The sequence below is a fragment of the Pseudophryne corroboree genome, chromosome 9, assembly GCF_028390025.1.
Source record: "Pseudophryne corroboree isolate aPseCor3 chromosome 9, aPseCor3.hap2, whole genome shotgun sequence".
NCBI lineage: Eukaryota > Metazoa > Chordata > Amphibia > Anura > Myobatrachidae > Pseudophryne > Pseudophryne corroboree.
The window spans coordinates 62,941,339-62,964,808 of record NC_086452.1 but is presented as its reverse complement, the minus strand read 5'-3'; the positions used below and the strand labels follow the sequence as shown (position 1 = coordinate 62,964,808).

General features: G+C 47.7%; 1 protein-coding gene across 2 annotated transcripts in view; it reads left to right on the top strand.

The window, feature by feature from the left end:
- Nucleotides 1-23,470, top strand: part of KIF2C (kinesin family member 2C) — a 140,968-nt gene that overhangs the window by 86,786 nt on the left and 30,712 nt on the right. For both annotated transcript variants that reach the window (XM_063939459.1, XM_063939458.1), the window contains 2 exons: nt 8,888-9,030; nt 9,194-9,398. In XM_063939459.1, the coding sequence (XP_063795529.1) occupies nt 8,888-9,030; nt 9,194-9,398 (348 nt within the window). The remainder of the gene's footprint in view (nt 1-8,887; nt 9,031-9,193; nt 9,399-23,470) is intronic.

Below are 23,470 nucleotides of genomic sequence, written 5' to 3'. Positions count from 1 at the left end.
AGATCGCATTTATTCACTTGTCTGGCCAGACACTTTTCAAAGGAAATATATTTCCATTATAAAAACGGACTTTGTCTACAAAAATGGGACAGTCAAACAGTCTTTGAGCGCACATTTATTGTGGAGAAAAGTGATTATCCAAAGTGACTGTTCTATAGTTACAGAAAGAAGAACTCTGTGTGCTATTTTGTCTCCGTAAACATCGGAAGAGATACATTTTAGTGATCACAGTAACATATGTTGCTAAAACTTCAAGTGGCTAAGGAGAAATAGGCTATATTGTATGTTGTATATAGTTTGCCTATAAATATACTATTGAATGAGTAGATAGACCGGCCGGTGGTACGAAGTGCATAGATATAAATATATATACATGTTTGTATGTGTTTTAATAAAAAAAAACTTTTTTAGTTCTAATCTATATGCGCTGTAATACCAGTCTTTTCTTCATCTTTTTTTTTTTTTTTTTTTTTTTGTCTGATTTTTTTTTTTACTCTAATAGGGGTGAGTAGCCCTATGTTACTGGCTGCATATGGATTAGAGTGACAGAGCGCTTGATTTTAGTGTTTGTTTTGCATTGTAAATATATTGGAACTTCGGGCCATATACATGGCACTGATTTAGGCAAAGGACATTCTTCGAGGGAAAACCAGTTCAGATCCGCTCGGACAATGCGACGGCAGTAGCATACCTCAACCATCAGGGAGGAACTTGCAGCCGAAAAGTGATTAAGGAGGTAAGTCACATACTAAAGTGGGCAGAACTTCAACAAGCCTTGTCCGCAATGTTCATTCTGGGAGTCCTAAACTGGGAAGCGGACTTTCTCAGTCGATTCGCCATTCAGGCAAGCGAATGGGCTCTACACCTGGAGGTCTTCCAGACTCTAGACAAGTGGGGGTTGCCAGAGATAGACCTCATGGCGTCCCGTCTGAACAACAAAGTGCTCGCATACGGGTCAGGAACAGAGGATCCCAGAGCGATCTTTGTAGATGCCTTGTTGGTGAGATGGGACTTTAATCTGTCTTATGTGTTTCCTCCAGTCACCCTATTACCCAGGGTGGTGAGAAAGATAAATCAAGGAAAGGGTGCCGTGATACTAATAGCTCCGGCTTGGCCCAGAAGACATAGGTACAGAGATCTGCAGAGAATGCTGATGGATGCTCCTCTCCTGCTCCCACAACGTCCAGATCTGCTGATGCAGGGTCCTAGTTATCGCAGACCTCTGGATCGACTGTCTTTGACGGCGTGGCTCTTGAAACATCTATCCTGAAGTCAAGAGGGTTCTCACAACAGGTAATTCAAACAATGCTCGGAGCAAGGAAACCTTCCTCCGCTCACATTTATCACCGAATATGGCAAACTTTTTTATATTTATTGGTGCAGTGAACGGAAAATGGACCCTAAGTCTTTCAAAGTTTCCAGGGTCTTAGCAGTGTCGGCATTGACTGTATGGTTTCAAAAGAAAATTGCCAACTTGCAGGATGTGCGTACCTTTTTCCAGGGAATGCTGCTCATTCAACCTCCCCTTTTTTTTTTTTTTTTTTTTCCTCCTACAGTGCCTTGGGACTTAAGTCTAGTTCTGAAAGCCCTTCAAGTTGCCCCATTTAAACCACTAAATAAAGTGGATCTTAAATGGTTGACAGCTAAACTTCTACTGGCTATGGTGTCAGCTAGAAGAGTATCAGATTTAGAGGTATTATCATGTCGTTCCCCATTTCTTTTTCTTTTTTTTTTTTTTTTCTTTTTTTTTTTAATCCAGATAAAGCAGTTCTCAGAACTAGATCTGGGTATCTTCCGAAGGTGGTGTCTAAATTCCACCTTAATGAAGAAATTTTAGTACCGGGCCTTTCTGCGGGAGATGCATCGCTGGATGTGGTCTGTGCCTTACGGATATACGTGGATCGTACCAGTGCCATCAGAAAGACAGTCTCTCTTCATACTCTACAGTTTTCACAAGAGGGAATGGCCTGCTGATAAGCAGACACTGGCAAGATGGCTTCGGATGACAATTTCAGAAGCATATTCTCAAGCTGATCTCCCTGTTCCGGTTAATGTCTCTGCTCACTCTACTCGTAAGGTAGGTCCTTCATGGGCAGCACAACGTGGTGCTTCAACAGAACAGATATGTAAGGCAGCCAAATGGTCTTCCATTAACACATTCATTAGACCTTATGCCATGGATATCTTTGCCTCTCATGATGCTGAATTCAGGCGAAGGATTCTCCTGTCCAATCAGGAGCATCCCCACCACTAAATTGCTTTGGGAAATCCCATTTCTCTATCGTCCTAGTGGATGCTGGGGTTCCTGAAAGGACCATGGGGAATAGCGGCTCCGCAGGAGACAGGGCACGAAAAGTAAAGCTTTAGGATCAGGTGGTGTGCACTGGCTCCTCCCCCTATGACCCTCCTCCAAGCCTCAGTTAGATTTTTGTGCCCGGCCGAGAAGGGTGCAATCTAGGTGGCTCTCCTAAAGAGCTGCTTAGAAAAGTTTAGCTTAGGTTTTTTATTTTACAGTGAGTCCTGCTGGCAACAGGATCACTGCAACGAGGGACTTAGGGGAGAAGAAGTGAACTCACCTGCGTGCAGGATGGATTGGCTTCTTTGGCTACTGGACATTCCCTCCAGAGGGACGATCACAGGTACAGCCTGGATGGTCACCGGAGCCTCGCCGCCGGCCCCCTTGCAGATGCTGAAAAGAGAAGAAGGTCCAGAATCGGCGGCAGAAGACTCCTCAGTCTTCTTAAGGTAGCGCACAGCACTGCAGCTGTGCGCCATTGCTCTCAGCACACTTCACACGGCAGTCACTGAGGGTGCAGGGCGCTGGGAGGGGGGCGCCCTGGGAGGCAATGTAAACATATGTTTTGGCAAAAAATACCTCGCATATAGCCTCCGGGGGCTATATGGAGATATTTAACCCCTGCCAGAATCCGTTGAAGAGCGGGAGACGAGCCCGCCGAAAAAGGGGCGGGGCCTATCTCCTCAGCACACAGCGCCATTTTCCCTCACAGAAAGGCTGGAGGGAAGGCTCCCAGGCTCTCCCCTGCACTGCACTACAGAAACAGGGTTAAAACAGAGAGGGGGGGCACTAATTTGGCGTTAGAAATATATAAAAAAGATGCTATAAGGGAAAACACTTATATAAGGTTGTCCCTATATAATTATAGCGTTTTTGGTGTGTGCTGGCAAACTCTCCCTCTGTCTCTCCAAAGGGCTAGTGGGTCCTGTCCTCTATCAGAGCATTCCCTGTGTGTGTGCTGTGTGTCGGTACGTGTGTGTCGACATGTATGAGGACGATGTTGGTGAGGAGGCGGAGCAATTGCCTGTAATGGTGATGTCACTCTCTAGGGAGTCGACACCGGAATGGATGGCTTATTTAGGGAATTACGTGATAATGTCAACACGCTGCAAGGTCGGTTGACGACATGAGACGGCCGACAAACAATTAGTACCGGTCCAGACGTCTCAAAAACACCGTCAGGGGTTTTAAAACGCCCGTTTACTTTAGTCGGTCGACACAGACACGGACACTGAATCCAGTGTCGACGGTGAATAAACAAACGTATTCCTTATTAGGGCCACACGTTAAGGGCAATGAAGGAGGTGTTACATATTTCTGATACTACAAGTACCACAAAAGAGGGTATTATGTGGGATGTGAAAAAACTACCGTAGTTTTTCCTGAATCAGATAAATTAAATGAAGTGTGTGATGATGCGTGGGTTCCCCCCGATAGAAAATTATTGGCGGTATACCCTTTCCCGCCAGAAGTTAGGGCGCGTTGGGAAACACCCCTTAGGGTGGATAAGGCGCTCACACGCTTATCAAAACAAGTGGCGGTACCGTCTATAGATAGGGCCGTCCTCAAGGAGCCAGCTGACAGGAGGCTGGAAAATATCATAAAAAGTATATACACACATACTGGTGTTATACTGCGACCAGCGATCGCCTCAGCCTGGATGTGCAGAGCTGGGGTGGCTTGGTCGCATTCCCTGACTAAAAATATTGATACCCTTGACAGGGACAGTATTTTATTGACTATAGAGCATTTAAAGGATGCATTTCTATATATGCGAGATGCACAGAGGGATATTTGCACTCTGGCATCAAGAGTAAGTGCGATGTCCATATCTGCCAGAAGATGTTTATGGACACGACAGTGGTCAGGTGATGCAGATTCCAAACGGCACAAAGGTGTATTGCCGTATAAAGGAAGAGGAGTTATTTGGGGTCGGTCCATCGGACCTGGTGGCCACGGCAACTGCTGGAAAATCCACCGTTTTTACCCTAAGTCACATCTCTGCAGAAAAAGACACCGTCTTTTCAGCCTCAGTCCTTTCGTCCCTATAAGAGTCATATCTGCCCAGGGATAGAGGAAAGGGAAGAAGACTGCAGCAGGCAGCCCATTCCCAGGAACAGAAGCGTTCCACCGCTTCTGCCAAGCTCTCAGCATGACGCTGGGACCGTACAGGACCCCTGGATCCTACAAATAGTATCCCAGGGGTACAGATTGGAATGTCGAGACGTTTCCCCTTCGCAGGCTCCTGAAGTCTGTTTTACCAAGGTCTCCCTCCGACAAGGAGGCAGTATGGGAAACAATTCACAAGCTGTATTCCCAGCAGGTGATAATCAAATTACCCCTCCTACAACAAGAAAAGGGGTATTATCCCACACTATATTGTGGTACTGAAGCCAGAAGGCTAGGTGAGACCTATTCTAAATCTAAAAAAATTTGAACACTTACAAAGGTTCAAATCAAAATGGAGTCACTCAGAGCAGTAATAACGAACCAGGAAGAAGGGGACTATATAGTGTCCCGAGACATCAGGGATGCTTACCTCCATGTCCCAAATTTGCCCTTCTCACTAAGGGTACCTCAGGTTCGTGGTACAGAACTGTCACTATCCGTTTCAGACGCTGCCGTTTGGATTGTCCACGGCACCCCGGGTCTTTACCAAGGTAATGGCCGAAATGATGATTCTTCTTCGAAGAAAAGGCGTCTTAATTATCCCTTACTTGGACGATCTCCTGATAAGGGCAAAGTCCAGGGAACAGTTGGAGGTCGGAGTAGCACTATCTCGGATACTGCTACAACAGCACGGGTGGATTCTAAATATTCCAAAATCGTAGCTGATCCCGACGACAAGTCTGCTGTGCCTAGGGATGATTCTGGACACAGTCCAGAAAAAGGTGTTTCTCCCGGGGGAGAAAGCCAGGGAGTTATCCGAGCTAGTCAGGAACCTCCTAAAATCAGTGCATCATTGCACAAGGGTCCTGGTAAAAATGGTGACTTCCTACAAAGCAATTCCATTCGGCAGATTTCACGCAAGAACTTTTCAGTGGGATCTGCTGGACAAATGGTCCGGATCGTATCTTCAGATGCATCAGCGGATAACCCTATATCCAAGGACAAGGGTGTCTCTCCTGTGGGGGTTACAGAGTGCTCATCTTCTAGAGGGCCGCAGATTCGGCATTCAGGATTGGAGGCTGGTGACCACGGAGGCCAGCCCGAGAGGCTGGGGAGCAGTCGCACAAGGAAAAAATTTCCAGGGAGTGTTATCAAGTCTGGAGACTTTTCTCCACATAAATATACTGGAGCTAAGGGTAAATTTATAATGCTCTAAGCTTAGCAAGACCTCTGCTTCAAGGTCAGCCGGTATTGATCCAGTGGGAAAAACATCACGGCAGTCGCCCACGTAAATAGACAGGGCGGCACAAGAAGCAGGAGGGCAATGGCAAAAACTTGAAGGACTTTTCGCTGGGCGGAAAATCATGTGATAGCACTGTCAGCAGTGTTTCATTCCGGGAATGGAAACTGGGAAGCAGACTTCCTCAGCAGGCACGACCTCCACCCGGCAGAGTGGAAACTTCATCGGGAAGTTTTCCACATGATTGTAAACCGTTGGGAAATACCAAAGGTGGACATGATGGCGTCCCGTCTGAACAAAAAACGGGACAGGTATTGCGCCAGGTTAAGAGACCCTCAGGCAATAGCTGTGGACGTTCTGGTAACACCGTGGGTGTACCAGTCGGTGTATGTGTTCCATCCTCTGCTTCTCATACCTAAGGTACTGAGACTTATAAGACGTAGAGGAGTAAGAACTATACTCATGGCTCCGGATTGGCCAAGAAGGACTTGGTACCCGGAACTTCAAGAGATGCTCACAGAGGACTTATGGCCTCTGCCGCTAAGAAGGGACTTGTTTCAGCAAGTACCATGTCTGTTCCAAGACTTACCGCAGCTGCGTTTGACGGCATGGCGGTGGAACGCCGGATCCTAAGGGAAAAAGGCATTCCGGAAGAGGTCATTCCTACCCTGGTCAAAGCCAGAAAGGAGGTGACCGCACAACATTATCACCACATGTGGCAAAAATATGTTGCGTGGTGTGAGGCCAGAAAGGCCCCACGAAGAAATTTCAACTCGGTCGATTCCTGCATTTCCTGCAAACAGGAGTGTCTATGGGCCTCAAATTGGGGTCCATTAAGGTTCAAATTTCGGCCCTGTCGATTTTCTTCCAGAAAGAATTGGCTTCAGTTCCTGAAGTCCAGAAGTTTGTCAAGGGAGTATTGCATATACAACCCCCTTTTGTGCCTCCAGTGGCACTGTGGGATCTCAACGTAGTTCTGGGATTCCTCAAATCACATTGGTTTAAAACCAGTCAAATCTGTGGATTTGAAGCATCTCACATGAAAAGTGACCATGCTCTTGGCCCTGGCCTGGACCAGGCGAGTGTCAAATTGGTGGTTTTTTTTCTCAAAAAAGCCCATATCTGTTTGTCCATTTGGACAGGGCAGAGCTGCGGACTCGTCCCCAGTTCTCTCCCTAAGGTGGTGTCAGTGTTTCACCTGAACCAGCTTATTGTGGTGCCTTGCGCCTACTGGGGACTTGGAGGACTCCAAGTTGCTGGATGTTGTCAGGGCCCTGAAAGTATAGGTTCCAGGACGGCTGGAGTCAGGAAAACTGACTTGCTGTTATCCTGTATGCACCCAACAAACTGGGTGCTCTTGCTTCTAAGCAGACTATTGCTAGTTGGATGTGTAATACAATTCAGCTTGCACATTCTGTGGCAGGCCTGCCACAGCCAAAATATGTAAATGCCCATTCCACAAGGAAGGTGGGCTCATCTTGGGCGGCTGCCCGAGGGGTCTCGGCTTTACAACTTTGCCGAGCGGCTATTTAGTCAGGGGCAAACACGTTTGTAAAATCCTACAAATTTGATACCCTGGCTAAGGAGGACCTGGAGTTCTCTCATTCGGTGCTGCAGAGTCATCCGCACTCTCCCGCCCGTTTGGGAGCTTTGGTATAATCCCCATGGTCCTTTCAGGAACCCCAGCATCCACTAGGACGATAGAGAAAATAAGAATTTACTTACCGATAATTCTATTTCTCGGAGTCCGTAGTGGATGCTGGGCGCCCATCCCAAGTGCGGATTATCTGCAATACTTGTACATAGTTACAAAAATCGGGTTATTATTGTTGTGAGCCATCTTTTCAGAGGCTCCGCTGTTATCATACTGTTAACTGGGTTCAGATCACAGGTTGTACAGTGTGATTGGTGTGGCTGGTATGAGTCTTACCCGGGATTCAAAATCCTTCCTTATTGTGTACGCTCGTCCGGGCACAGTATCCTAACTGAGGCTTGGAGGAGGGTCATAGGGGGAGGAGCCAGTGCACACCACCTGATCCTAAAGCTTTACTTTTTGTGCCCTGTCTCCTGCGGAGCCGCTATTCCCCATGGTCCTTTCAGGAACCCCAGCATCCACTACGGACTCCGAGAAATAGAATTATCGGTAAGTAAATTCTTATTTTTTATCCTGTGGACCCTGCCGGAGAAATATACATTGTGGTAAGAACTTACCGTTAACTATTTTTCCTAAGTCCACAGGGATCCCACCCTGACGCACCTGATTTGAGGATCCTTTTACTCGCTAACCTCTTCCTTCTTGTACGGAAGGGTGTGCATGTGTGTTCTTCTTGTGTGATTAGGGCTCTACGTGATGCTCCTGCCTACAGCTTTGGAATACAACTGATTTAGACAGGAGGGATATATGGACGGGCCCGTTGCATGCTGGTAGGCCAGAAAGCTTTGACCGATTGGTGCATATCCGCTGTTGCTTCATCATATCCCATTGTTATCCTGTGGACTTAGGAGAAATACCGTTATCAACGGTAAGTTCTTTCCATAACGTATATTTTGTAATGTGGACACTACTATTGGTGCTGTTATTTAAGGTCATTACTAATGCTACTTTTAAATGTGTGCGTCAGTATTGGTGGTGGTGGTTGACGTCAGTAGATCACCGGTAAGTGAACAAAGATTAGATCCCAGGTCCCAAAAGTCTGTCCACCCCTGCCCTACTACATGTGCACACGCATACAAACTAGGTTTATTTTTGTTGTTGGAGCCAGTTTAACATCCAAAAATATATTCTGGTATGTAAAGAGAACTTACGCAAGCATGGGGAGAATATACAAACTCCACACAGGTCATGGTGGGTCGCAATCTGCTCAGTATCGGGTCACGGTAGATTCCACCAGATCGGTCAGTGCTTCCTGGGCGGTGTGACATGGAACCACAGTACACCTGAGCTGTAGGTTGAACTCTATCTGTAGTAATAAACTGAAGTCATTCCAGGGGGAGGGAGTCAAAGACCATGTATGTAGTGGAGCTGTGCCCTGCTCCAGTGCTAGATTTCTCTATATCCCAAGGTACAGCAGTGTCCCCCAAAATGGTTTTAGACAGATTTTACAGTAACTACAAAAGTCCTCCTTTTTTTTTTTTTCCATTTTTTTTTTTTTTTTTGTTAATTAAAAAATAAAATAAACCACTTTTTTTTTTTTTTTTTTTTTTTTTTTTTACTTCATTTTGTATATTTCTGTGTATTTTAGGTATTTGATCTTTTAAACAAAAAAGCAAAACTTCGTGTTTTGGAAGATGCAAAGCAGCAGGTACAGGTTGTAGGACTGGTTGAGAAAGAGGTCACTTGTGCAGAAGATGTCTTTAAAATGATTGAGATCGGCAGTGCCTGCAGGTGTGTAAACTGGGCGCTGTACTCGCATGGAAAGTTGATGGAAGCTGCCTCCAAGCACTTGGTATTGGCAGGTGTCGGCAGTGTGTTCCAGATTTTCTTCATTTCTAGACTGTTACTGGGGTTATCCTGATGTATCGTGATAGTCCTTTTTGTTTTTCCATAGGACGTCCGGGCAGACCTTTGCAAACAGCAGCTCTTCACGCTCCCACGCCTGCTTACAGATCATCCTGCGCCGGCGAGGTAAACTTCATGGCAAGTTTTCCCTGGTGGATCTGGCTGGAAACGAGCGCGGTGCTGATACAGCCAGTGCGGACCGTACAACACGCATGGAAGGAGCGGAGATAAATCGCAGTCTACTGGCCTTAAAGGTAAAGCTACACTGGGCTTCAGCATCATCCTGCAGTGACTGCAAACATGTTTTCTGAATGTGACTGTGCCACACTGCACATGGTTACATAAAATAAATCGGATAGATAATCAACTTCTGGTGTGATGTAAATTATAAAATCAGATTATGTTCGTTTTTTTTTTTTATTATAAATTATGTATTCTTTATTGTAAGTTTTTTAAAACATCCCCCAGAAAAGAAAAAAAAATAAGATAAATAAAATACAACAAACAATCATGGCAGATACAGTAGAGCATGCAATATGCAGACAGGAGTACTGTCAGACAATGTATACCAAATAAAATTACAATACATGCCCAACAAAAACAGGATATATAAAGCACTCAGCAGTATAACATTAAGCAATAAGAGCCCACAGGCGCCATGTGAGCTCACATATCCAGGATAAAGTGAGAGTAACCTATATCTGAGGAATATAGAGATACAGAGAACTATATTGCAGACCATGAATAGAATAGGCATAGAGTGAAGGAATATTGAAGAAAAAAATATATATAATTCCGGAGACATCTGCCATAAATCTAAACAGAATAAAACAAAAAATGAAAACAAAACCCTACAGTCTCTAACTAGATTATGTTCTGTTTTAATTGAGTACAGTACATTCCCTCTGGTGCTTGGCCACACTGTTTATCAAACCAGTAACCTCTAGGGGGCGACATGGCGATGTTACTTCTCAACACCTGTAGTATCAATGTATCTGTTCACGGAATGTTAAAATACAGACAGTCGGGATCCTGACGGTCAAAAGACCAACTGCGGGATCCTTAGGGTTACCACCTCATCCCTTTAATTCTGGAAGCTTATTAATTGCACAGGTACTGTGGCTGATTAAAACCAGGTGAAATGGAGTCTTGAAGTCAGCCAGCCACAGAACCTGTGTAATTAGCGTGTCCAGAATTAAAGGGATGAGGTGGTAACCCTAGGGATCCTTATGGTCAGAATCCTGATGCCTCCAGGAGGTAAGTACTGGGGTTGAGGGTTGGGCACTAGGGGGAGTGTTGGGGTCTGGCTACAGGGGGTTGGGCTTCAGAAAGGGGAGGTTAGGAATAGGGTGGAATTACCGTGAAGTGTACCACGGTCAGTATTTCTCTAACGTCCTAGGGGATACTGGGATGGTCTTTGTACCATGTGGTACAGATGGGGTCCATTGGAGCCATGACACTTTACATTTTCTCCTTCGTCCTAGAGGATGCTGGGGACTCCAAAAAGACCATGGGGTATAGACGGGATTCGCAGGAGACATGGGCACTTTAAGACTTTAATGCGTGTGAACTGGCTTCTCCCTCTATGCCCCTCCTCCAGACCTCAGATTTCTGTGCCCAGAGATGACTGGGTGCACACTAGGGGAGCTCTAGTGAGTTTCTCTAAAAAATACTTTTTTGTTAGGTTTATTTTCAGGGAGCACTGCTGGCAACAGGCTCCCTGCTTCGTGGGACTGAGGGGAGAGAAGCAGACCTACAGTGGGGATTGAAAGTTTGGGCACCCCAGGCAAAAATTAATTTCTCTAACGTCCTAAGTAGATGCTGGGAACTCCGTAAGGACCATGGGTAATAGCGGCTCCGCAGGAGACTGGGCACAACTAAAGAAAGCTTTACGACTACCTGGTGTGCACTGGCTCCTCCCTCTATGACCCTCCTCCAGACCTCAGTTAGAATTTTGTGCCCGGCCGAGCTGGATGTACACTAGGGGCTCTCCTGAGCTCCTACAAAAGAAAGTATATTTTAGGTTTTTTATTTTCAGTGAGATCTGCTGGCAACAGACTCACTGCTACGAGGGACTTAGGGGAGAGAAGCGGACCTACCTGCTTGCAGCTAGCTTGGGCTTCTTAGGCTACTGGACACCATTAGCTCCAGAGGGATCGAACACAGGCCCAGCCTCGGTCGTCCGGTCCCGGAGCCGCGCAGCCGTCCCCCTTGCAGAGCCAGAAGCAAGAAGAACGTCCAGGAAATCGGCGGCAGAAGACTCCTGACTTCATTAAGGTAGCGCACAGCACTGCAGCTGTGCGCCATTGCTCCCTGTGCACACCACATACTCCGGTCACTGATGGGTGCAGGGCGCTGGGGGGGGGGGGCGCCCTGGGCAGCAATTAGAGTACCTTAAGAGTGGCAAATCACACATAATATAGCCTAATAAGCTATATATGTGTAAAATACCCCTGCCACATTATAATTATAAGAGCGGGAGAAGTCCGCCGAAAAAGGGGCGGGGGCTATCTCCCTCAGCACACTGGCACCATTTTCTCTTCACAGTGCAGCTGGAAGACAGCTCCCCAGGCTCTCCCATGTAGTTTTCAGGCTCAAAGGGTTAAAAAGAGAGGGGGGGGCACTAAATTTAGGCGCAAATCTGTGTATTATAGCAGCTATAAGGGAAAAATCACTGTGGGTAGTGTGAATCCCTGCATTATATAGCGCTCTGGTGTGTGCTGGAATACTCTCTCTCTGTCTCCCCAAAGGACTTTGTGGGGTCCTGTCCTCAGTCAGAGCATTCCCTGCGTGCGGTGTCGGTACGGCTGTGTCGACATGTTTGATGAGTAGGCTTATGTGGAGGCGGAGCAGATGCCGATAAATGTGATGTCACCCCCTGCGGGGTCGACACCTGAGTAGATGGACATGTGGAAGGAATTACGTGACCGTGTCAACTCCTTACATAAAAGGTTTGACGACATAGCAGATGTGGGACAGCCGGCTTCTCAGCCCGTGCCTGCCCAGGCGTCTCAAAAGCCATCAAGGGCCCTAAAACGCCCACTACCTCAGATGGCAGACACAGATGTCGACACGGATACTGACTCCAGTGTCGTCGACGATGAGACTACTGTACATTCCAATAGAGCCACCCGTTACATGATTACGGCAATGAAAAATGTGTTGCACATTTCTGATATTACCCCAGGTACCACAAAAAAGGGTATTATGTTTGGGGAGAAAAAAGCTTCCAGTGGTTTTTCCCCCATCTGATGAACCAAATGTGTGAAGAAGCGTGAGTTTCCCCCGATAAGAAACTGGTAATTTCTAAAAGGTTACTAATGGCGTACCCTTACCCGCCAGAGGATAGGTCACGTTGGGAGACATCCCCTAGGGTGGATAAAGCGCTCGCACGTCTGTCAAAGAAGGTGGCACTACGTCTCAGGACACAGCCGCCCTAAAGGAGCCTGCAGATAGAATGCAGGAGGCTATCCTGAAGTCTGTATATACACACTCAGGCATTATACTGAGACCAGCTATTGCTTCAGCATGAATGTGCAGTGCTGCAGCTGCATGGTCAGATTCTCTGTACCTTAGACAGGGACACTATATTGCTAACCATAGAGCATATTAAAGACGCAGTCTTATACATGAGAGATGCACAGAGGGATAATGCCGACTGGCATCTAAAATAAACGCAATGTCCATTTCTGCCAGGAACTCGGCAGTGGACAGGTGATGCTGATTCTAAAAGGCACATGGAAGTTTTGCCTTACAAGGGTGAGGAGTTGTTTGGGGATGGTCTCTCGGACCTCGTTTCCACAGCTACAGCTGGGAAATCAACATTTTGCCCCGTGTTCCCTCACAGCCAAAGAAAGCACCGTATTATCAGGTACAGTCCTTTCGGCCCCAGAAAGGCAAGCGGGTTAAAGGCGTGTCCTTTCTGCCCAGAGGTAGAGGGAAAAAGCTGCAGCATACAGCCAGTTCCCAGGAACAAAAGTCCTCCCCCCGCTTCCTCTAAGTCCACTGCATGACGCTGGGGCTCCACAGGCGGAGCCAGGTACGGTGGGGGCCCGTCTCAAGAATTTCAGCGACCAGTGGGCTCGCTCACGGGTGGATCCCTGGATTCTACATGTAGTATCTCAGGGGTACAAGCTGGAATTCGAGACGTCTCCCCCTCGCCGTTTCCTCAAATCTGCCTTGCCGACAGCTCCCTCAGACAGGGAGGCAGTGCTGGAGGCAATTCACAAGCTGTATTCGCAGCAGGTGATAGTCAAGGTACCCCTTCTTCAACAGGGACGGGGTTACTATTCCACAATGTTTGTGGTACCGAAACCGGACGGTTCGGTGAGACCAATTTTAAATTTGAAATCCTTGAACACTTATATACGAAGGTTCAAGTTCAAAATGGAATCGCTCAGGGCGGTTATTGCAAGCCTGGACGAAGGGGATTACATGGTATCACTGGACATCAAGGATGCTTACCTGCATGTCCCCATTTACCCCCCTCACCAGGAGTACCTCAGATTTGTGGTACAGGACTGTCATTACCAATTCCAGATGTTGCCGTTTGATCTGTCCACGGCACCGAGGGTATTTACCAAGGTAATGGCAGAGATGATGATACTCCTTCGAAGGAAGGGAGTTATAATTATCCCGTACTTGGACGATCTCCTTTATAAAGGCGAGGTCCAGGGAACAGTTGATCGGAGTAGCACTAGCTGGGGCAGTGCTACAACAGCACGGCTGGATCCTGAACATTCCGAAGTCGCAGCTGGTTCCTACAACGCGTCTACTGTCCCTGGGGATGGTTCTCGACACAGAACAGAAAAAAGTGTTTCTCCCGGAGGAGAAGGCCAAGGAGTTGTGATCTCTAGTCAGAGACCTCCTAAAACCAAAACAGGTGTCGGTGCACCATTGCACGCGAGTCCTGGGAAAGATGGTGGCTTCTTACGAAGCAATTCCATTCGGAGGGTTCCATGCAAGGATCTTTCAGTGGGATCTGTTGGACAAGTGGTCCGGATCGCATCTTCAGATGCATCGGCTGATAACCCTGTCTCCAAGGGCCAGGGTGTCACTGTTGTGATGGCTGCAGAGTGCTCATCTTCCAGAGGGCCGCAGATTCGGCATACAGGACTGGGTCCTGGTGACCACGGATACCAGCCTTCGAGGTTGGGGGGCAGTCACACAGGGAAGAAGCTTCCAAGGACAATGGTCAAGTCAGGAGACTTCCCTACACATAAATATTCTGGAACTAAGGGCCATTTGCAATGCCCTAAGTCAGGCAAGACCCCTGCTTCAAAACCAGCCGGTGCTGATCTAGTCAGACAACATCACGGCGGTTGCCCATGTAAACCGACAGGGCGGCACAAGAAGCAGGATGGCAATGGCAGAAGCCACAAGGATTCTCCGATGGGCGGAAAATCATGTGTTAGCACTGTCAGCAGTGTTCATTCCCGGAGTGGACAACTGGGAAGCAGACTTTCTCAGCAGACACGACCTCCACCCGGGAGAGTGGGGACTTCATCCAGAAGTCTTCCAAATGATTGTACACCATTGGGAAGGGCCACAGGTGGACATGATGGCGTCCCGCCTCAACAAAAAGCAAAAATTTTATTGCGCCAGGTCAGGGGACTCTCAGGCGATAGCTGTGGACGCTCTGGTAACACCGTGGGTGTACCAGTCGGTGTATGTGTTCCTTCCTCTGCCTCTCATACCCAAGGTACTGAGAATAATGAGAGGAGTAAGAACTATACTCGTGGTTCCGGATTGGCCAAGAAGATCTTGGTACCCAGAACTTCAAGAAATGATCTGAGGACCCATGGCCTCTGCCGCTCAGACAGGACCTGCTGCAGCAGTGGCCCTGTCTGTTCCAAGACTTACCGCCGCTGCGTTTGACAGCATGGCGGTTGAACACCGGATCCTAAAGGAAAAGGGCATTCCGGATAAAGTAATTCCTACGCTGATTAAGGTTAGGAAAGATGTGACCGCAAAATATTATCACCGCATATGGCGAAAATATGTTGCTTGGTGTGAGGCCAGGAAGGCCCCAACGGAGGAATTTCAACTGGGTTGATTTCTGCACTTCCTACAGTCAGGAGTGACTATGGGCCTAAAATGGGTTCCAGTAAGGTCCAGTTTTCGGCTGTACATTTTCTTCCAAAAAGAACTGGCTTCATTGCCTGAAGTTCAGACTTTTGTTAAGGGAGGGCTGCATTTTCAGCCCCCGTTTGTGCCTCCAGTGGCACCGTGGGATCTCAACGTGGTGTTGGATTTCCTGAAGTCGCATTGGTTTGAACCACTTAAATCCGTGGAGCTAAAATACCTCACGTGGACAGTGGTCATGCTGTTGGCCTTGGCGTCGGCCAAGCGTGTATCCGAATTGGCGGCTTTGTCATGCAAATGCCCTTATCTGATTTTTCATAAGGATAGGGCGGAATTGAGGACTCGTTCCCAATTTCTCCCAAAGGTGGTTTCAGCGTTTCATTTGAACCAGCCTATTGTGGTGCCTGCGGCTACTCGTGACTTGGAGGATTCCAAGTTGCTGGACGTAGTCCGGGCCCTAAAAATCTGTTTCCAAGACAGCTGGAGTCAGACTGACTCGCTATTTATCCTGCATGCACCCAACAAGTTGGGTGCGCCTGCTTCAAAGCAGACTATTGCTCGCTGGATCTGTAGCACGATTCAACTTGCACATTCTGCGGTTGGACTGCCGCATCCTAAATCTGTAAAAGCCCATTCCACGAGGAAGGTGGGCTCATCTTGGGCGGCTGCCCGAGGGGTCTCGGCTTTACAACTTTGCAGAGCAGCTACTTGGTCGGGGTCAAACACATTTGCTAAAGTCTACAAGTTTGATACCCTGGCTGAGGAGGACCTGGAGTTCGCTCATTCGGTGCTGCAGAGTCATCCGCACTATCCCGCCCGTTTGGGAGCTTTGGTATAATCCCCATGGTCCTTACGGAGTTCCCAGCATCCACTTAGGACGTTAGAGAAATTAAGATTTTGCTCACTGGTAAATCTATTTCTCGTAGTCCGTAGTGGATGCTGGGCGCCCGTCCCAAGTGTGGATTGGCTGCAATACTTGTATATAGTTATTGTTTAACTAAAGGGTTATTGTTGAGCCATCTGTTGAGAGGCTCAGTTATATTTCATACTGTTAACTGGGTATATTATCACGAGTTATACGGTGTGATTGGTGTGGCTGGTAGGAGTCTTACCCGGTTTCAAATCCTTTCCTTATTGTGTCAGCTCTTCCGGGCACAGTATCCTAACTGAGGTCTGGAGGAGGGTCATAGAGGGAGGAGCCAGTGCACACCAGGTAGTCCTAAAGCTTTCTTTAGTTGTGCCCAGTCTCCTGCGGAGCCGCTATTCCCCATGGTCCTTACGGAGTTCCCAGCATCCACTACGGACTACGAGAAATAGATTTACCGGTGAGTAAAATCTTATTTTTAATGTGCAAAAAGAAGCCAAGGAAAGATGGAAAAATCTCCAAAAGGCATCAAATTACAGATTAGACATTCTTATAACATGTCAAAAGTTTGATTTTATTTCCATCATTTACACTTTCAAAAGAACAGAAAACAAAAAAATGGCGTCTGCAAAAGTTTGGGCACCCTGCAGAGTTAATACCTTGTACTCCCCCTTTTGGACAGCTGAGACCTTGCAGTGTCATGGATTGTTCTCAATCATTGACATCACCTGGTCTTTCCAGACAATCTCAAAGGTTTTAAAAGCCCAGACTATTCCGACCTTGCTCCAACAATCAGCACCATGGGTTCCTCTAAGCAGTTGTGTAGAACACTGAAACTGAGAATAGCTGACGCTCACAAAGCAGGAGAAGGCTATAAGATAGCAAAGCGTTATCAGATGCCCATATCCTCTGTTCGGAATGTAATTAAGAAATGGCAGTCATCAGGAACAGTGAAAGTTAAAGCAAGATCTGGAAGACCAAGAAAAATATCAGACCAGCTCGCAGGATTGTGAGAAAAGCAAGTAAAAATCCATGTTTGACTGCATGATCCCTCCAGGAAGATCTTGCAGACACTGGAGTTGTGGTACACTATTCCACTATAAAGAGATACTTGTACAAATATGGTCTTCATGGAAGAGTCATCAGAAGAAAACCTCTTCTACGTCCTCACCACAAAAATCAGCGTTTGAAGTTTGCAAATGAACATATAGACGAGCCTGATGCATTTTGGAATAAAGTTCTTTGGACCCATGAGGTTAAAATAGAACTTTTTGGCCTGAATGAGCAAAGGTACGTTTGGAGAAGGAAGGGCACAGAATTTAATGAAAAGAACCTCTGTCCAACTGTTAAGCATGGGGGTGGATCAATCATGCTTTGGGGTTGTATTGCAGCCAGTGGCACAGGGACCATTTTCACGAGTAGAATGAAAATGGATTAGACAAGATTCCAGCAAATTTTGGATGCTAACTTGATGCCATCTGTGAAAAAGCTGAAGTTTAAAGAGGCTGGATTCTTCAAATGGATAATGATCCTAAACACACCTCAAAATCCATGATGGATTACATCAAGAGGCGTAAACTGAAGATTTTGCCATGGCCTTCACAATCTCCTGACCTCAACATAATTGAAAATCTATGGATAGACCTTAAAAGAGCAGTGCATCAGACAGCCAAGGAATCTCAAAGAACTGGAAGACTTTTTTTGTAAGGAAGAATGGTCGAAGATACCTCAAACAAAAATTGAAAGACTCTTGGCTGGCTACAAAAAGCGTTTACAAGCTGTGATATTTGCCAAAGGGTGCAGCACAAGGTATTAACTCTGCAGGGTGCCCAAACTTTTTTGCAGATGCCATTTTTTGTTTTCAGTTCTTTTGAAAGTGTAAATGATGGAAATAAAATCAAACTTTTTTTGACATGTTATAAGAATGTCTAATCTGTAATTTGATGCCTTTTGGAGATTTTTCCATCTTTCCTTGGCTTCTTTTTGCACATTAAAATGAATTTTTGCCTGGGGTGCCCAAACTTTTAAACCCTACTGTACTTCTGTGAGTTCAAAGGCTCTGCTTCTTAGGTTACTGGACACCATAAGCTCCAGAGGGTCTGATCACTTGGTGCGCCTAGCTGCTCGTTCCCAGAGCCGCGCAGCCGTCCCCCTCACAGACCCTGAAGAGAGAAGCCGGGTGAGTAGTAGAAGCAAGAAGACTTCAAAAGCGGCAGAAAACTGCAGATCTTCCTGAGGTACCGCGCAGCGGTAGTGCTGCGCGCCATTGCTCCCTCACAAAAGCGGCTCTATATGGGCGCAGGGGGGGCGCCATGGGCAGCAATATATCGTCACTTTGAGACTGGCATGACGGTATACATTGCATAGGCAATGTATACAGACCCCTGCCAGTATAAATGAAAGCGGGACCAGAGCGCGCCATGTAGGGGGTGGGGCTTCCTTCAGCTCTAACCAGCGCCATTTTCTCCACCGCTTGCTGCAGAGACGCTGCTCCTGGCCCTTCACTGCTGTACACTAGTAACTGGGTGCACGAAAAGAAGGGGGGGGGGGACACTCACAAAAGTTTGGTGTTGATTATTTGGTATAGAAGCGCTTACAGGTCTGGAGCGTTATTTAATTCCTTCAGACCGGTGAGGCACTGGGTGTGAGCTGGCAAACTCCTTTTCTGTCTCTCTGAAGGACCTTACTGTGGGTCTGTCACCTATAGCCCAGTGTGTTTGGGGGTGTCGGTACACGTGTGTTGGCATGTCTGAGGTTGAAGGCTCTTCCCAGGAGGAGGCTGGTGTGGAGACTGAACAGAATATGGGAGTGACTCCGTCGGCACTGCCGTCTGCTGATTGGGTAGATATGTGGAGTGTTTTAAATGTAAGTGTGGCTTTATTACATAAGCGGTTAGACAAATCTGAGTCTCTGAACCAAGCATGGAGACAATCCGTGGGAGATGTTTTGTCACAATCTCAGGCCTCCTCAGGGTTGCAGAAACATTAATTTACCCAGATAGCAGACATTGATACCGACACGGATTCCGGCTCCAATGTCGATTTTATGATGCCAAGTTACATACTAAGGTGGCCAAAAGTATTCAGGACATGATTGTGGCAATTAAAGAGGTGTTACGTATCACAGAAGACCCCACTGTCCCTGACGCAAGGGTCTGTATGTTTAAGGGAAAGAAACCTGAGGTAATGTTTCCTCCCTCTCATGAACTGCACGCTCTTTTTGAAAAAGCTTGGGAATCCCCTGACGAGAGACTGCAGATTCCCAGGAGGATTGCTATGGCGTATCATTTTCCCTCGCAGGATAGGTTACGGTGGGAATCCTCACCCACGGTGGACAAAGCTCTGGCGCGTTTGTCCAAGAAGGTGGCGCTACCGTCCCCTGACACGGCGGCCCTAAAGGATCCTGCGGATCGTAAGCAGGAAACTACCTTAAAATCTATTTGTTACTATGGGTACGCTGCTCGGGCCGGCCGTGGCGTCGGCATGGGTGAGTAGCGCTATTGAAAGGTGGGCAGATAACGTCATCTGACATAGACACCCTGGATAAGGATAACGTGCTTTTGACGCTGGGTCATATCAGGGAAGTAGCAATATATCTAAGGGAAGCGGCGAGAGATATTGGCCTCTTGGGATCAAGGGGCAATGCCATGGCAGTCTCGGCTAGGAGGGCGTTGTGGACTCATCAGTGGAATGCTGATGCTGACTCTAAAAAGGCTATGGAAGCCCTGCCCTTCAAAGTTGAAGTGTTTTGGTGAAGGCCTCGCGGACCTGGTTTCTACAGCTACCGCGGATAAGTCGTCGTCTTTACCTTTTGTCCCTCCACAGCAAAAGAAAACACCTCAATACCAGACGCAGTCCTTTCGGTCTCATAAATTCAGGAAAGGATGTGGATTTTCCTTCCTCGCGGCCAGAGATAAGGGAAGAGGAAGAAGATCGCCGGCTGTGGCAAGCTCCCAGGAGCAGAAGTCCTCCCCGGTTTCTGCCAAATCCACCGCATGACGCTGGGGCTCCTCTGCGGGAGTCCGCACCGGTGGGGGCACGTCTTCAGCTCTTCGTTCAGGTCTGGGTTCGCTCGGGCTTGGATCCTTGGGTTAGACAAATCCGAGTCTCGGCCCAAGCATGGAGACAATCCGTGGGAGACAAGGGTACAAACTGGAGTTCCAAGACGTGCCTCCACACTGATTTATTTCAAATCTGCCTTACTAGTTTACTCACCCAGAGAGAGGTAGTAGTGTGTGGGGCAGTACAAAAGCTGTGTCAACAGCAAGTCATTGTCACGGTTCCTCCGTTACAACAGGGGAAAGGGTTTTTATTCAACCCTGTTCGTGGTCCCGAAGCCGGATGGCTCGGTCAGACCGCTTCTGAACTTAAAATCCCTCAACCTGTATTTAAAAAGATTAAAATTCAAGATGGAATCTCTCCGAGCTCCTGATCTCCAGTCTGGAGGGGGGGGGGGGGATTTTATGGTGTCAGTCGACATAAAGGATGCATACCTACATGTCCCCATACATCCTCCTCATCAGGCGTTCGTGATTGGTAGTGACAATTTCAGACGTTGCCGTTTGGTCTTTCCACGGCCCCGAGGATTTTCACCAAAGTAATGGCGGAAATGATGGTACTCCTGTGCAAGCAAGGGGTCACAATTATCCCATATTTGAACGATCTCCTGATAAAGGCGAGGTCAAGGGAGCAGTTACTAAAAAGCGTTGCGCTTTCCCTGAAGGTGCTGCAACAACATGGCTGGCTCCTAAATTTTGCCGAAGTCGCAGTTGATTCCGACAACTTGGCTGTCGTTTTTAGGCATGATTCTGGACACGGAACGGCAGAGGATCTTTCTCCCGTTGGAAAAGGCTCGAACTCCAGAACATGGTCAAAGAACTTCTGAAACCGCTCGTGTGCTGGGGAAAATGGGAGCGGCCTACGAGGCCATTCCGTTCGGCAGATTCCATGCAAGAACTTTTCAGTGGGACCTGCTGGACAAGTGGTCCGGGTCCCATCTGCACATACACCGGAAGATAAGCCTGTCCCCCAGGGCCAGGGTTTCTCTCCTGTGGTGGCTCCAGAGGTATCGCCTTCTAGAGGGTCGCAGGTTCAGGATCCAGGATTGGATTCTGGTGACCACTGATGCGAGTCTCCCAGGTTGGGGAGCAGTCACACAGGGACAAAATTTCCAGGGAAAATGGTCGAGCCAGGAAGTTTGTCTGCACATAAACGTGCTGGAGTTAAGGGCAATCTACAACGTCCTTCGGCAAGAGGAACATCTTCTTCGTGACCTGCCCGTTCTGATTCAGTCGGACAGCATTACAGCCGTGGCGCACGTAAACAGTCAGGGCGGAACAAGGAGCAGAGCGGCAATGGCGAAGGCCGCCAAGATTCTTCGCTGGGCGGAAAAACATGCAAGCGCTCTGTCAGCGGTCTTCATTCCAGGAGTAGACAACTGGGAAGCAGACTTCCTCAGCAGACACAATCTCCATCCAGGAGAGTGGGGTCTTCATCCAGAGGTCTTTGCAGAGTGACAAGTCGTTGGGGACTTCCTCAAATAGACGTGATGGCGTTGCGCCTCAACAAGAAGCTTCAGACATATTATTCCAGGTCGAGGGACCATCAAGCAGTAGCAGTGGACGCACTAGTGACACCGTGGGTGTTTCAGTTGGTCTGTGTTCCCTCCACTTCCACTCATCCCAAAGGTGATAAGGATCATAAGAAGAACAAGGGTTCAGGCGATACTCGTTGTTCCGGATTGGCCACGGGGGGCCTGGTATCCGGATCTTCAGGAATTGCTCACAGGAGATCCCTGGCCTCTTCCTCCAAGAGAGGACCTGTTACAGCAGGGGCCGTGCGTGTTCCAGGACTTACCGCGGTTGCGTTTGACGGCATGGCGGTTGAACGCCAAATCCTAGCCAGAAAGGGTATTCCCGGGGAAGTCATCCCCTGTCTACTTAAAGCTAGGAAGGAGGTAACGGCGAAGTATTATCTCCGGATTTGGAGGAAATGTGTGTCTTGGTGTAAATCCAAGAAGGCTCCTACGGAAGAATTTTAGCTGGGTCGTTTTCTCCAGTTTTTGCAAGCAGGTGTGGATGCGGGCTTGAAGTTGGGCTCCATTAAAGGGCAGGTTTCGGCCTTGTCAATTTTCTTTCAAAAGGAATTGGCCTCGCTTCCAGAAGTTCAGACTTTTTTGTGAAGGGTGTACTGCACATACACCCTCCCTTTGTGCCCCCGGTGGCACCATGGGACCTTAACATGGTGTTACAGTTCCTTACGTCACATTGGTTTGAACCTTTACAAAAGGTTGAGTTGAAATTTCTCACTTGGAAAGTAGTCATGCTATTGGCCTTGGCGTCTGCAAGGCGGGTGTCCGAATTGGCGGCTTTGTCTCACAAAAGCCCCTATTTGATTTTCCACGAGGATAGAGCGGAGTTGAGAACTCGTCAACAATTTTTGCCAATGGTGTTTTTTTTGTTTCACATGAACCAACCTATTGTGGTACATGTGGCTACTGAAGCCTTAGCTGACTCAGTCTCTCGACGTGGTCAGAGCTTTGAAAATTTATGTAGCCAGAACAGCTCGTGTTAGGAAAACAGAGGTGCTGTTTGTCCTGCATGCGGCCAATAAGGTTGGCGCTCCTGCTTCTAAGCAGACTATTGCACGCTGGATCTGTAATACGATTCAGCAGGCTCATTCTACGGCTGGATTGCCGGTACCGAAATCTGTGATTACCCATTCCACTAGGAAGGTGGGCTCATCTTGGGCGGCTACCCGAGGCGTCTCGGCATTACAGCTTTGCCGAGCAGCTACTTGGTTGGGTTCAAACACTTTTTTGCAAAATTCTACAAGTTTGATACCCTGGCTGATGAGGACCTCATGTTTGCTCAATCGGTGCTGCAGAGTCATCCGCACTCTCCCGCTGGTCTGGAGCTTTGGTATAAACCCCATGGTCCTTTTGGAGTCCCCAGCATCCTCTAGGATGAAGGAGAAAATAGGATTTTAATACCTACCGGTAAATCCTTTTCTTAGTCCGTAGAGTATGCTGGGCGCCTGTCCCCGTGCGGACTATATCTGCAGTAATTGTATATAGTTATTGCTTAAGTTGCACAAAGGTTGTGTTTTGGTAAAGGTCAGCCTGTTGCTGATCTTTTTGGTTCACGCTGTTAACTGGTTTTAGTTGTACGGTGTGGTGTGAGCTGGTATGGATCTCGCCCTTAGTTTAACAAAATCCTTTTCCTCACTGTCCGTCTCCTCTGGGCACTTTTCCTATAACTGAGGTCTGGAGGAGGGGCATAGAGGGAGGAGCCAGTTCACGCCCATTAAAGTCTTAAAGTGCCCATGTCTCCTGCTGATCCCGTCTATACCCCATGGTCCTTTTCGAGCCCCCAGCATC